General features: G+C 38.5%; 1 protein-coding gene across 4 annotated transcripts in view; it reads right to left on the reverse strand.

Moving 5' to 3' along the window:
- Positions 1–3,202: 3,202 nt before the first annotated feature.
- LOC102236232 (receptor-type tyrosine-protein phosphatase U) overlaps positions 3,203–14,628 on the reverse strand; it is a 234,600-nt gene continuing 223,174 nt past the window's right edge. For all 4 annotated transcript variants that reach the window (XM_023330570.1, XM_023330569.1, XM_023330567.1 and 1 more), the window contains 4 exons: positions 14,332–14,457; positions 11,318–11,475; positions 6,768–6,903; positions 3,203–6,678 (listed from right to left, as the gene is read on the reverse strand). In XM_023330570.1, the coding sequence (XP_023186338.1) occupies positions 6,616–6,678; positions 6,768–6,903; positions 11,318–11,475; positions 14,332–14,457 (483 nt within the window). In that variant the 3' untranslated portion in view covers positions 3,203–6,615. The remainder of the gene's footprint in view (positions 6,679–6,767; positions 6,904–11,317; positions 11,476–14,331; positions 14,458–14,628) is intronic.

The following is a 14,628-nucleotide window of genomic DNA, read 5'->3' on the forward strand; positions in this document are numbered from 1 at the left end:
ATGATCTGCACAGAACAAAGGGCTTTGCTCTTAAATCAATGGTAAGGGGTTTGCCAGGAGTAAGTCAGGACGACCAGTCGAAGCGTTATGGGAGCATTACGTCTTACAACATAAAAGATCAATTGTGAAATATAAATGACCAGAGATTACTTGCTGATTAATGTACTGAATTTATCACATTGTGTGGATACAAAAACTGTAATCGTTACTCAAGACAAAAACTTTTATCTTGGCTCCCAAACAACTTTGATATCTTTAAATTGGTCACATGGTCATAAAGGGTGTTGGATCCTTTTGATGCATCTGGTTGATCCACCTTTTGAAATGGTGTGCAAATCTACCTGGTTCACTCATCGCCTCGCTGGGTGACCAATGATGTCAATGTCAGATCCTTCTGTCGCCACTTTATTGTGTTCTGTTAGATAGCAGGTCTTGGTGGTTTGTGTTGATCCGTTTGTATATTAGGGGAAATCAAAAGAGTTTAAGTGTTGTCTACCACTTTGTGACATGCACAACTGAGAATACTTCTGTTGTCACAATATTGTTGCTGTAATATGAGGTTGCAATAAGACTTTATAGTGCATCGTTTCAACATATAACACTGCAAACAGTATTGGTTTCAGGTTAAATACCTCTGCCTTTGAACTTCCAATTTCAAAGATTTGTTTTATTTTGCTCACATCAATAGCAATACTTGAAAAGCATATACTAAATAAAAAATGTAAGAATACATCCACAGGTATTTACAAAAAAAGGGGGTAAAAATAAGGTTTTTGTTTTTGAGTCAGTTATGTCTAGTGGTCATTATATTTCATCAGATTTCTTTAAAGTGAGCAATCCACCCCTGCCTGGCGCTGCACTGTCAGAATAAAATAATATGAAGCCAATCTGCTAATTTATCGAAATGTGTAAACATAAATAGAATATTCACGATGCTTTCTGCAGGTGAACAGGAAAACGCTTACAAATGTTAGAAGAGGCTGAAAGAAAAAAAAAAGTTTTAAAAAGCATCTTCTGCGTCTCTAAAGACATTCATGCTTCCTATTATTGATACGAAAAACAAAAACCTACTTTAAGTTGCCTGTCCCCCCACTAACTGTTTGTTTCTGAAGGCTAATCAATCCCTAGCCAATCTAAGAGTAAACCCAAATGGCCCACTTTGTCTTTAAAGCTAACAGCCGGGGGTCTCACCCTCTAATTAATCTGACTTGTCCCTCAGCTAAGTACTGGATCAGTTTGTGGGACTGCTGCATTATTCAGCGTAGCCGTGGGTGGCAGAGGAAGTCGGTGGGCTGGAGTCACATTACTCCGCAAAGCCGCAGAGATGAAATGAAATTAATAGAAGAGGAGTTGAGGGCAGGGAGGGGGGAGCATTATGATGAAATAGGAGAAAAGGGGAGTAATAAGGTAAAACGAAAAAGACAGAAGCTGAGATCAAATGGTCCCAGGTCTTTGATTTCAATTGTGGATGCTTGCCATTATAATCACATTGTGGTGTCCTTCGAACTGTGTGAAAAGTTTTAAAATGTGTTGACAAGATTTCTGCACTGAGGCGGTCCATAACTTAGTGTGATCCTGATCAGCGACATGAAAAAGGTAAAACAAAAGACATAAACATAAGCACTATACTATATCTTACCGTCTGGCAACATGACAAACGCAAAAAGAAATCTCAAACTGTAACACATTGGACTACAATCAAAAGAAATTCAAGGCCACTTGAGGAAAAAGGTAATTAACGTTTGTCAGTCTCAGGATTTATAAGGCCAATTGTAAGATTTTTGGGACTCCAGCAAACCACGAGAGTCATTATCTGGAAATGGAGAAAATATGAAAAATGGTGGCCGACCTTTCAAAGTTACTCCAAGAGCACATTGATGACTCACCCAAGAGGTCACAAAATAATCCAGAACCACATCTAAAGCAATCCAGCATTACCTTCTTCAGTTAAGGTCAGCGTCCCTGGTGTAATGGTAAGATAGAGACTGAGCAACAAATATCTAAAATATCTATGGGTGAGTTCCAAGATGAAAACCATTTCTGACCATAGAAAACACCAAGACTGAGCTCACGTTTGACAAAAACCATCCTGATGATCTCCAATACTTTTAGGACGTTATGTGGGGCAATGGTGGTAGGAGTTTGTCCTGCATACTGGTGGGTTGCTGGTTCCAGTCCCCTCTATGTCTGTCTCACTCGTTGCTTCCTTGGGCAAGATACTTCACCCACCTGGTTTGGTGGTGGTGGTCAGAGGGTCCAGTGGCACCGATGCAGAGCAGCCTCTCTTCCTACCGCAAGGCAGCTGTAGTGACTGTGTGTGTGTGTGTGTGTGTGGGTGTGTGTGCGTGTGTGTGTGTGTGTGCGTGAATGACTGAATGTAGTGTAAAGAACCTTAATTAGTCATCTGGACTTGATAAAGTGCTTTACAAGTACAGGCCATTCTGATGACTGAATGAAACAAGAAGCAGTTTGAAACACCTAAAATATAACTAACACTTTAATAAAAATTATTCCAACAGTCAAACATGGAAGTGGTAGTGTGATGGTATGTGGTCGCTTCATTGCATTACGACCTGAGTGACCTAACATGAGTTACGAAACATGAAGAAGAATGCCTGGCCGTCATCTCTTAAATACTTAAAAATACTTCGATTTTTGAAGTATTGAAATTATCCAAAGAACATCAGCAAGTTCACCTCTGAATGGCTAACAAGAAGTAAAAACATTGTTTTTGGCCAAGTCAAACAACACACCTAAGTTCAATTTAGATCACAAATCATTCATGAAGAAAACTCTTATAAAAGCCATATAAAAGACACACTGCTATATTGCAAACACTTGATGATATGTGGACAGTCTGGATATCTAATTACCCTAAATAAATTGCTACATCATTGAAAACTCTGTTTTTATTTATGTCTCTTGCTATATTTGTCTCATATTAAAATGTATTTGAAACAGAAAAAAAATCTGACTGGGGGAATATACTTTTAGAAAGCATTAATCACTTAAGTTAGGTTCTTTACAACTAACTTTAAAATTGCCATTGTGATTGAAGGAATATCCTAAACTGAACAAAAAACTTGAAGCCAAGTCTTGTCGTCTGTCTGCTCTCTTGTTCTGTTGACAAATCAGTCATAAAAACCAGAATAAGTTTTCTTTTAAGCTGTGCACATTTTAAACAGATCAACTGACAGCCAAGTATCTTTTTCCCCCTTTGCTCTTTTATTGTTGATCATTATCCATCACAGGGAACTCTTTTATGACTCTGATATACATCTGTTCCCCCACTATCGTTCCCCTTAAATAAAAGAATTTTCTCCACAAATACAATGGTCAAAAACACAGTAGTCATGTATGCTTCTTACAGATAAAAACATGGGAATTCAGTGATGCTGTGCTGGCAGTCGCAGCCATAACCGGAGAGCTTAGGAATGGTTTAAGTACAGTACACACACGCACACACGCGGTGGGTAAAATAACTCATATGCAGAGCAACATAAGTTGAAATCAATAAAATGAAAAGCAAAGCAGAATAATTCATACGTGCTTTGATGAGTGCAGAGATCAACACTCAAAGTTTGATGTCTAGCAACATAAAAAAATGATCACAAAGTCATTTACAGCACATTCAGCTTTATGGTTATGCAGTGGTTACTTACTGAACGTCTTTACGTAGAGCAGACATATAACATATTATTCATATAGTATTCACAGAACAATATACATCTGTATGTACACATTCCTTCCACTCTCAAGGAAAAAAGTGTCCAGGCACTTTCTCCAGCAAACCTGGAGCCAGATCACTGACCGTTGCTTTTTAGCTTCCCATCAAAACTCAAGCTGTTTTAAATGTGTGTGTGAACAATTCCTCCTCACACTGTCTGTTGCTTCAAACTGGGAGCTGCAAACTATCGACAGAGTTCGCCTGTAGCTGCCATTTTTCAGCTTCAGTGGGCATCTGACTGCCTCCATGTTTATCAAGGTAGGTCCTGAAGCCGAGTCGTCGCCGCCCACCGTGCAGACCTCTTCAACAGGAGCCTCAGGAAAGATGGTTAACGTGTTTAAAGTGGTGATAATAGAAAGTGCTATATATTCAGAGGTTGGTGAAAAGAAGGTATATAATTTATTAGGCATGGGTTGATTTGAAACTGACAATGATTAGCCTGAGAAAATATGTCCTTGTAGTTTAGGATGAAGTTAAAAATGTCTATCATGATCCAATTGTTTCTGTTGGGTTTGTAGCTAAACCATGGTCATTATAGCTCCACCTGTATATGCATAGTAATAATTTGATTAATTTATTTTGGTGTATAGATATAAAGAAAACGGGTGTCATAAGTACTTATTAAAATCAACCTCAAATTTTAAACCAGCTTAAACAAATGCTGTGTTACAAAGTTATCTAAAACGGTGCAGGCCTTTAAATTCCTTCAACCTGTCACGTTTAATTGCTTATTTTTGTTTGTCAGGTACAAACACCTGGTGCCTCGTATGGGGTGTTTCGTTCCAGCCATGCATAAATTCCAACCAGGATTTTTAGGATTATTTATCACAAGTATTAAGAGATGCTTTCTGGCAAGACAGGCTGATAAGTAATGGTTTAAGGTAGTAGCTGTAAGAAGTAAATGTAACAAGATCTTGCTACTTTATCTCTACCAATCGAACCTGGTGCTTATTTCTACACTGAACAGAGATTTTTTTTTAAACTAGGTTTTAGTCATATAAATCATCTTTTCTAATTTTTAAAATGCAAAGAGACACATTTTTATTGTTGCTTCATCATTTGTTCATCATGTTGTTTTTTATTCTTTGGCATTTTAACCAGGCTCAGTCTGGAAATCACAGCTCCAGTTAAAACTCAAAATAACGCTGGGTAAGTTGCTAAAAATGAAGCTACGACCTGGTGAATTAAAAACAAATGGCATACTAATAAGATGTAAAATCTGCAGCACTGAAGAATTATCCGATGTCTGTCCTTTAGAAATTGAAACATCAAATGAATTCAGTACTTATTAAAACCTGAAAAAGGATTAAAGCAAATGACATATTTATCCTGACATTTTAAGGCTGTGTAGAAACTTTTTCTTCTTGTTTTTTATATGAAATAAAACAACAACCTGTGCGATAAATTAAACAGGAAACCAGCCCATGCCTAGAATAAATCAGATTATTTTTTCTCTCTAATTCTGAATTTCCCAACATTGGCTCAGCTCATCAGGTCCCTCCCATATTCCAACCTGTACCAGGCACAAACAGATCCAGTAGTCAGCAACTCTGACCTGTAAGAAAGATTTTTTTTAAATCTGGCAGATGGTAATCATACATCAGCTGCTCAGGCCAGATATCGTTATTCCTCCTCTGTACTGTACGATATTCTTACCGAAAATAGGATGTGAATCCGCTAGTAGGCTCAGTAACAAGTACTGGTGCAGGATGTGTTGTTTCCCCTCTGCACAATCTTGATGCACCTTTTTTATTATACAGGACATATTCAATTTACACCACTAACAACAACTAATTTCATGTCAAAAAATTCTCAAAATGCCACTTCTGAAATGCTCCAATTGAAACTGATTTAGTTTGTTTTGATAGTTTACAGACTAACCAAATGCTTCAGACAACAAAATAGTGAAACCTGTTAACACTGCACTGGTAAGACACAGCACCACAGTATTAATGGGAACATCAGTTTTCACATCAGCACTATGGCAGCTCTGCACAGTTTCCCACTGATCCTTCTTCTTTTAAAATACAAACAATCACTTAGACAATGCAGTTCGTACTGTATGCTTGCTGACATACATCAGGATGTAGCAGAAGAAACGAAGTAAAAGGATTCAAGTCAGTCAGTCAGTGGGATTGGCACTGTGAGAGTAATGAGACATGAACTCCTGCTGCGCCGCCTGGAAATGCCCGGCTATAGCACACATGGTAATCCAGCGCGAACGTAATGGCAAAACACATCACACCGCAATACTATACAGTCACTGCCTCAATACTGCTGTATTCTGAATACTGACTCTCAGTTCCAGTTCTGAATAAGGTTTCCTCCAGCAGGATAATATTTTTTTAATTGATCTGTAGATTTGAACAAAAAATGTTTTTTAACCATTATACAATAAGGCAGTTCATGGTATTGTACATAAGTCATGCCACAATCACAATGGATTGTTGTTGCAGAGAGTGACTCAGAAAAAAATTATTTACCCAAGTTTGGGTAACTCAGCTGCAGCTTTGGAGTAACCATCCAGTCTCCTTCCTGTTTAGATGAAATGATGAAGCACAGCCACAGCGAGCCTTCCTTAGCGTAGGGTCTGGATGTTGTTTTAGCACAAAAGGTTCAGTTCAAGAGGCAAAGTGGACCAGTGAAACAAAAAAATATCAAAAGAGATAAACATCACCAACAAGGAGGAAATAACAACTTTACATTAAAGGTTAAATGTTTGAACCTTTTCTTTTTTATTTTATTTATTTTTTAGCTTTCCTTCCCGGTTAGTTCAAAGCCGAGTCCAGAGGTCCAAACTTAAAAGAAGAGGGGAGGTCACAGGTTGGCCCCAAAGCACATCTTCAGCGCAGGGGGAAACTGGTGGCGCTGTCGTAAACATTTAGCTGCTATCTGTCTTCAAAGCAGTCCAAGTACTCCAGGACAAGGTCGTAGCAGAATCGATACTGGTCCTGAAGAAAAAAAGATGAAAACTCAACATTTCCCACTCTACGTTTTATAAAAAACAAATTCACAGATTTTTTATTTTTTATTTATTTACCAGGGACTCCACCATGTTGGGTTTGCAGTTGCGTAGAGTTTTGACAGAATAAAAGACGTCCACCATGTTCTGGTACTGGATCATCTCCAGGAGTATGTTGCAGGCACAGAAGGTCCCACTACGACCACCACCATTGCTATGGGAAGGAATAAAACTGGTTGTAATGATGGCAACATTTCCTACAATTAGTGGTACCTCTTTAAAAACTAAATTACCATAAAAACTCTGGTTGGTGATGGTACTTTGAAAAACTGTCTTTGATTGCCCATCATACAAAATATTTCAGTCAAGGAAAGAAGGAAGTCAAAGTAAACCAAAGACCATTTTGTACAAAAACAAGCAGTATTTTGGATTATTCTCCCTCTTCAAGCAGTTACCAGCCATGTATCAGCTTACAATAAATTAATGTTTAACTACAATATCATCTAGTGTGTCCGTCTTACTTGTTACCAGTTGTCAGATTTCCTGAACAAAAAAGCCTTGTGTGTTAGTACACAAGGCTTTACGCCTGAAGCAGTTTAATGAGGATCTACTTGGCTGAAAGTGTCAATATGGGGTGATAATCAGGATGAGATGAAGTGAGAATCAATAAAGGTCTAGAGGAAGCTGTGTTGTGCGGCAAACTTCAAATAATATCCATCCATCCATTTTCTTACACCCTCGTTCCTAGTGGGGTCAAATAATATTTTAAAGCTATTTAAAACAGTTCTGAAAATGTTCTCTGCTTGCAAAAATTATGACAATCTTAACTTTTTTGAGTTTGTCCAGTGTTTTGTGTAGTAGACTGCGATAGCATCGTTTAACTTTCTGGTTACCTTTAGGGTATAGAAGATGGATGGATGAAGATGGATGGATGGGAGATTTAAATTATATATATATATATACCTGAACACACAAGACCTCAATGTTATGTAAAAACTATTGTTAGAACCTTATGTGTTGGTGGGCGTGTGGAGGAAGAGCTTTGTTGTATTTTCCTAATACGTCACTCATGATTTTCATATCATTAAAACCAAAGTTGTGTGGGAAAATCATTGCTATAAAACAAAGTAGTCAAATCTGCAAACTGGATGCATACTAATTTGACATCGGTTTTGCTCTGCATCACAATAGTTTGTGTTACATTTTGCATTCTCTTACGTTTATTTCAACACATATTTCTGCTGGTCCACATAAAGAGGCCAATTTAGCAGTTCCCAGAACAGATTTACAACCCACTGCTTCCCCCCAAAGGTCCAAAATATTGGGCCAGCCTCTTTTTTCCTGTGGTTTATGGCATGCACTCCGATTTCAGCTGCATTCTTTCTGAATCTTACTTCAATAGGTTTAGCAGTGGTGTAACTGATAGCACAAAAGAAAGCATCATTATGGCTAACATTTTTACTGAATTCCCACAGGGGTTGAATATAAAGCTCAAATGCCCCAGTTTTGTGCACATACACATCTGCTCCCTGTTTGACCCATTATATACTTGTGTGCTGCAATCATAATCATGACAACCAAAGCACAACCATGGCTGCAGACACAATCACAGCGACAGGCCGTGTCATCCCACCGACACAGTCATAATCACAGCTACAGTATGAATTAAACTGTGTGAGACATGGATGAATCAACTCTGAGTTTCGTATCAAAATGCAGAGATTCACAGTTGTTGCCTGAGCGCACACAGCTTAGGGCAAATGCTGAGGATCATTTAAAGACACACAGCATGCAGGACTGCATCTATCCTGTGTGAATCAAAGGGAAACAAAAAAGGGCTGCAAGGTTAGAGAGATGTGAGGGGCAGCTAAACATGATGGAAGAAAACACAAAGCTTTTGGAAATGATAAACTCTCTTCTCTGATCCACTCACTCAAATCTTTCTGGTAAAAGAATAACAACATTCTTAAAATACTAGAAATTGTCCTAGTACTTCTCTGAATTAGGAGAAAAGACAAGTTGTATAGTTCAGCCTGTTTTGGCCTCCAATATATCATATCAGTAAGTAGCTTAGCTCAGTCCTGATGGTCCCTGAATAATTTTTCCCTGGAGGTTTCCTTCAGATTCAATATTAAGGTGGCATTTGCAGTGCTCCGATGAATTGGTGTGAGATTTCCTAAGCTTTCAATTTTCCTCTAAGGACAAACATCAATAAAACTAATTAACCTGCATGCTGCAGCATTGAGTATTTAGAAGTTTAAGTGTTATTCTTTCAGCAATTTGTAAAACTGGTGACATTGTCAGTGCCTATTTAAATCCCTTGAACTTGTTCACATTATATCACGTTAAAACTCCAGACTTCAATGTATTACATTTCAATTTTATGAGTTTGATCAACACAAAATAAGTTTAATTTAATTGTGGAGTGGAAAGAAATTGCGGCATGGTTTAAAAAAAAACAAAAAAAACCTGAAAGATGTTGAGGGGATTTGCATTCATCTGCCAATACTTTGCAGAATCACCATTAAAGCTGCAAGTCTTCAGGGTCTGTCTTTAAAAAAATACATCTACAGAATGAAATTATACCCTAAATAGTTCAAACTCGGTCAGAGTAGATGCTGACCATCTTTGAATATAAATTTTCATCTCTTTCTACAAACTCTCGATTGGATTTAGGCTTTAGACACTAAATGGACTACATGCTAAAGCATGAATATATTTAACCTAAACGAGGAATCTCAAACTGTAGTCCCCAGGGGCCAGTATCCTACAATCTTTAAATGTGCATATCCTTAAACACAAACAAGGCAAATAGATCATTTATTAGCATATCATTTTAGCATGGAATTAGATTTGGGTCATGATCAGAAGCGTGATCAGAACATTGTCTTTCACTGCTGTAATAAAAGTCGATCCAATTTCTGTCCTGCACAAATCGCATCTGAGTAGTAGGACAGTTTCCCCAGAAAGCAGAGTTTAAGTGTTGGGCTATTTCCCTGCAGGAGAATACATCTGAACTTCATGCGAAGCTGGAATCAAACACACCAATTGCATGACAACTACGCTGCCCACTGAACCACAGTCACCCACAAAGTTTGTGCAGCTACTTTAATGTTTTCTTCCAGATTTGCTCTGTATTCCTCCCAATTCCTTATTGGTTGAATCCAAAAGTTTGAGTTGAGGTCTCACCTGAGCCAGACATAATCTTCCCCATGTTTGTTTCCCTAATAAACCTCTGAAATCAACACAGATTATCTGCATTTATACTAAAATGAAATAACACAAGTAGGTTTTTTCTAAAGGCAGCTTGGTTCAGTAGATTTCCTTTGGGGGTATCAGCAGTGGTGCAAAAAACAAATAGGAAACACTTGGTATTAAAATATTATTTGTGGAAAAAAAGTAAAACGTTTCATTTCCACGTGGAATGCCAACACTGGATTTTGTGGTTTGACTGTGAAAAGATTTAAAGGGAATAGGTGCTGTCAACAGATTTGTCATATCCTTACCACCAGAGTGAGGCAATGCATGTTCTCTTACTTAGCTTTCTTTGTCTGTAAGTACCACATGTGAAACCTTATTGTACAGTCCAAATAGATTTTTCTCCCCCCAGTAAAAAAGGTTTTTAAATGTTTAACTCATTTCTGGGAGACAATAATGGAGTTTCTCAAAGCTACATCTGTGTAATCTGATTTGGATGTTTTTTTGTGCATGTATTTATAACACTTTACAAAAAAACATGCACTTGATACAGTACTTCATGCATTAACTAGAAATACATCCTCTTTCCAAAAGATAAAAGCAGCGGTATGAGAAACACTAGAAGAAGCCATAAATTGAGAAACAACAACGTTGAGTGGCATGTCTGGTGAAATACTGTCCTGGTCATCAGAAATGAAAGGCAATATCTATAAAGTACTGGAGGACAATCCACTTCCTCTCTCCTGGGACAGACGCAGCGAATGTGGGTGTGGGCAACTCTGCAGCGTATACAAGCAATATTAAGGTAATCAATCGTCGTCAGTGCTTTGGCAGTGCTGGATTTAGTGTAGTGAGAGCCATCGCATTCTGTATTAAGGCATAATTGATTTGATCTGAATAATCTCCCTCCTGGTTGTCGTGTGTAACGCTGTGTGACAGCACTGAGTGATGTGCTTTCGGATGAGGGGGAAAAGGGGTGGCGGGTACGGACGTGTGACGGGTCGGCAATGAGCTAGACAACCCATTCATATTCATCAGTAGGGTTTTCACTTCGGGGGCTTGGTGCGACAGGGGCTTGTAGACGTAGCATACCGCTCTATACAGTACCGCAGCACGGAGCATTACACCAAAATTAGATTTTCCACATTATAAAATGCTGCCATGCTGAATCGTGTTGCTTCTCATTGCACCAAATGACAGAGCAGGCTCGACACAGCCTCCGTCTCTCATCAAACAGATTTGCTTATGATGTACTGTGTTATTTTGTCATGCGCCCCTCTGAGTAGAAGCCTTTGGTTTTAAATGTCAGTCTTCACAAGCAGTCATTTGCAGTGTTAGACCCTTTCAGAAAGGAACAGAATGTTTTTCTTCCTTGCCTTTCTGTTCTTTGACTTAAAATGCATTATAGATGTTCTGAAATGATAACTCACAGGCAGTGCACAACGGTGCGTCCTTCTCCACACTCCCTCTGCCACTTGTGCACTTGAGCCAGCAGGTTTAGGAAAGCCTTCTTGGAGTCAGGAACGTCGCGATACGCTGACCAGCGCAGGAATTGGAACTGACACACCACCAGCTGGCCCTCCTGGAGCTTCAGCAGCACAGATAAGATAAAAAAAAACACGTCGGATTTCACACACGAGCAACTATTGTTACCCACTTCTCACAGGTCCCAGAAGTTTTTTGAACCAAGTTTTGAAATATGAAATACCTTTATACAGTGATCAGGCTTTAAATACAAACCTAACAAAAACAGGCGGTAAGGAAAGAAGCAAATAAGAAAAGAAGGCAGGAATGGACAGAGGTGAATAAGTGAAAAAGTGACTGATGGATGGCGATACAGGATAAATGTTTTGACAGATGATGGAAACTTGGATAGATGATTACAAAAACAATGGCAGCTGGAATGTAAAGACAGATCAACAAACATATAGATTGTTGTAAATATGTGTGGAAACAAACAAATGGACAGGAATTGATATGTATATGTGGGAATGGATGTACAAAATGATAAGACATAAGATTTTTATTTGTCATTATGTTACTAGAATAAACAAGATAAAAAAGGGAGAAAATCAGGATGTATGGATGGATTGATGGATGGACAGCTCAAACAGGATGGACGGATAAATGACTTCAGACAAGTCAGGGAATAAAGTCTGGAAATGTAAACATTTTTCTATACTCCATTTTCTTCTCCGAAAATCTAATCCAAATGTAAAAAATCTTTGAAGTGAATTCTGTGTAAATCAGAGAGTTGAGAACGCTCTCCAAGCTGCCTGCAGGCACCTTCAGCTGTGCTCACTAAGCCTGACTGTCAGATATACGTGTCTGTAGGTGTAAGTGGGGCCCGTGTTCTGTGACAAAGAGGTCCCTGCGTATTCATAACCCTATCCTGCAGAATCTAACCTAACACTTAAGGACCAGTGGAGACCTGTAACTCATGCAAATTGGGCTTGCAAAGACACTCACGATGCATGGAGGAATAGCCTGAGCAGAGGTGGGGATTTACACAGTCTGCATTTGCACTATTTTTCTTACACAGATTTGTGCTTACAATGCACTTCCTCTGACTTTTCCTCCCTACTCTTGGATACCACCATCTGAAACAAGACATCTACCCAATACGGCATAGAGCGATTGACTAAAAGTGGTTGAGGTATGTGTTATTTCTGTCTCATTTGATTCTGCCTGTGCTGTGTTAAGCTGCCCTCTCCCTGACTGTGATGTGCACCGAGTGGAAAAAAGGTGCCACAGGTAGAGAGGGGAATGACAAGGGCAGCTGACTGAGGAGGTAAGGGTGCCAATCAACAGAGGAAGTTGTCGCAGAGCTTATAATGGCACAGGGGAGAACACCCTGCATACAGATTCCCTCTATAATTAGGCCGACATTGATCCTAAGAAGAATGCATGCATGTGCTTATGCAGAGCTCTGTGCATAAAACATGTCTGCGTAGACACACTTAACACAATGCATTGTGTGAAGTTAAAGTTAAAAAAGCACAGACCTATCACTGCCTTTGTTTGGTTTATATTAGAAGCCCTTTGTACTTGCGCACATATAAAAACATGTGACAAGATTTATGAGCCAACTGAAGAAAAATCTGCTTTACTGTCAAGAAATAGTTATATGTCAACAATTCTGATGATTAACACTGGATCCTTTGATATGCCCAATAAACACACAGGAAAGGAAAAGGGAAGAGAATTACTTTTTATTGTATGCTTGTCAATGAACTTCTCTTGCATCTGTTCCGTGGAAAGAATGCTGTTGATAATATTTTTATTGTATGGAAAGTGTGATCCTTTTCCAGAATACTGAATATTAAACCAATTTTATTTGACATGTATAGTGACTTGTATCATATCCCTGTAATTTTTCAAATATTGTTACATCACAGTCATAAATTTCAATGTGTCTCATTTGAATTTTGTACTCAACTACCATGTAATAGTCAAGTAAAAGGAACATGATACATTACATTCAATATTTAAAAAAATACATTTTGAATAATGTGGAGTGTATTTGTGTTCAGATCACATTTCTCTGATACCCCTAAATAAAATTTGGAGCAACCAACTGCTTTAAAAAGGTAGGGGCAATAGCAAGGATTGTGGAGGAAAGTATGATGGCTACATGAGACCTGAAAAACATTTTGGCTTTTTGTGGAGATTGACTAACACTGTTGATGACACTGAAAGCATAATCTGCATGGTGGTGGTAGTGTCATGCTGTGGGAATGACTTTCTTCTCCACAGTCTGGGAAGATGGTCAGACTGTGCTCTATTGCTAAATAGAGCAAGTCCAAAAGAAAATCTGTTGTATGCTGTGAAAGTCTTAACAGACATTGAGGTATTTTGCAAAGAATGGGCATAAATTTCAGGGAATAGTTGTGCAAAGCCTGTAAACATACAGCCACAAAGGGTAGAAATCACAGGAAATCAAATTAAAGTTTAGTTGTGCTGTGAGAAAATATGAAAAAGATGAAAGTATGATAAGTTTTGCAAAGAACTGTGTACTGTACTGTACAAAACTCATAAGTCATCCTTCATCATTTTCAAGATACTGAATTTTTAAAATGGTCTTGAACAACATTTCTTTAGTTGTCTGAAGTGCTTTCAGAGAAAATTATGAATCATTAAAAACATTTGCACAATATTCTAGCTTTTGCCTTAGTGGCTGATCTAAAAATACAAATTTTCAAATATATTATGCCCAGAAAAACAGGAAACAATGAATTAGATACAGAAGAAAAAGTATTTAGTCAGGGATATTCGATGTCACCCTTTACCTATTTTTCAAGTGCAGTTTATCTGGCAGCTTCAACATACGTTGGTAAAATGTCACATCTAAATTCCCTGTGAAGATCACAGCTAATGCAACTCTAATAAGGTTTGGTGAGACAAAATGTCCTGTGCAGCTCGTTTTGGTGTCATAATAACTCACCCTTGTGACGTTCTTGACCCGAAACAGACGGGTAATGACATCCTCATCCGCTGACATGGACAGGAACTCCACTTCCATGGGTCCGTACTGCTGTAAACCGGGCTCGGGCCAGTACTGCACACATGGCTGCGTAGAGGACAAGAGTCATAGATAGAGATAAGTTCATTAGTGTCCGACTCTGGTCTGTGCAGCTGTAATAAATAATATGCAAAGAGTAAACACTTGTGAATAATCACCTGTGTGGACAGTTAAAATGAAGAATCTCACAGATACTAAACATTTTATATCAGTAATGAC

The sequence above is a fragment of the Xiphophorus maculatus genome, chromosome 3 (assembly GCF_002775205.1).
Source record: "Xiphophorus maculatus strain JP 163 A chromosome 3, X_maculatus-5.0-male, whole genome shotgun sequence".
NCBI classification, from domain to species: domain Eukaryota; kingdom Metazoa; phylum Chordata; class Actinopteri; order Cyprinodontiformes; family Poeciliidae; genus Xiphophorus; species Xiphophorus maculatus.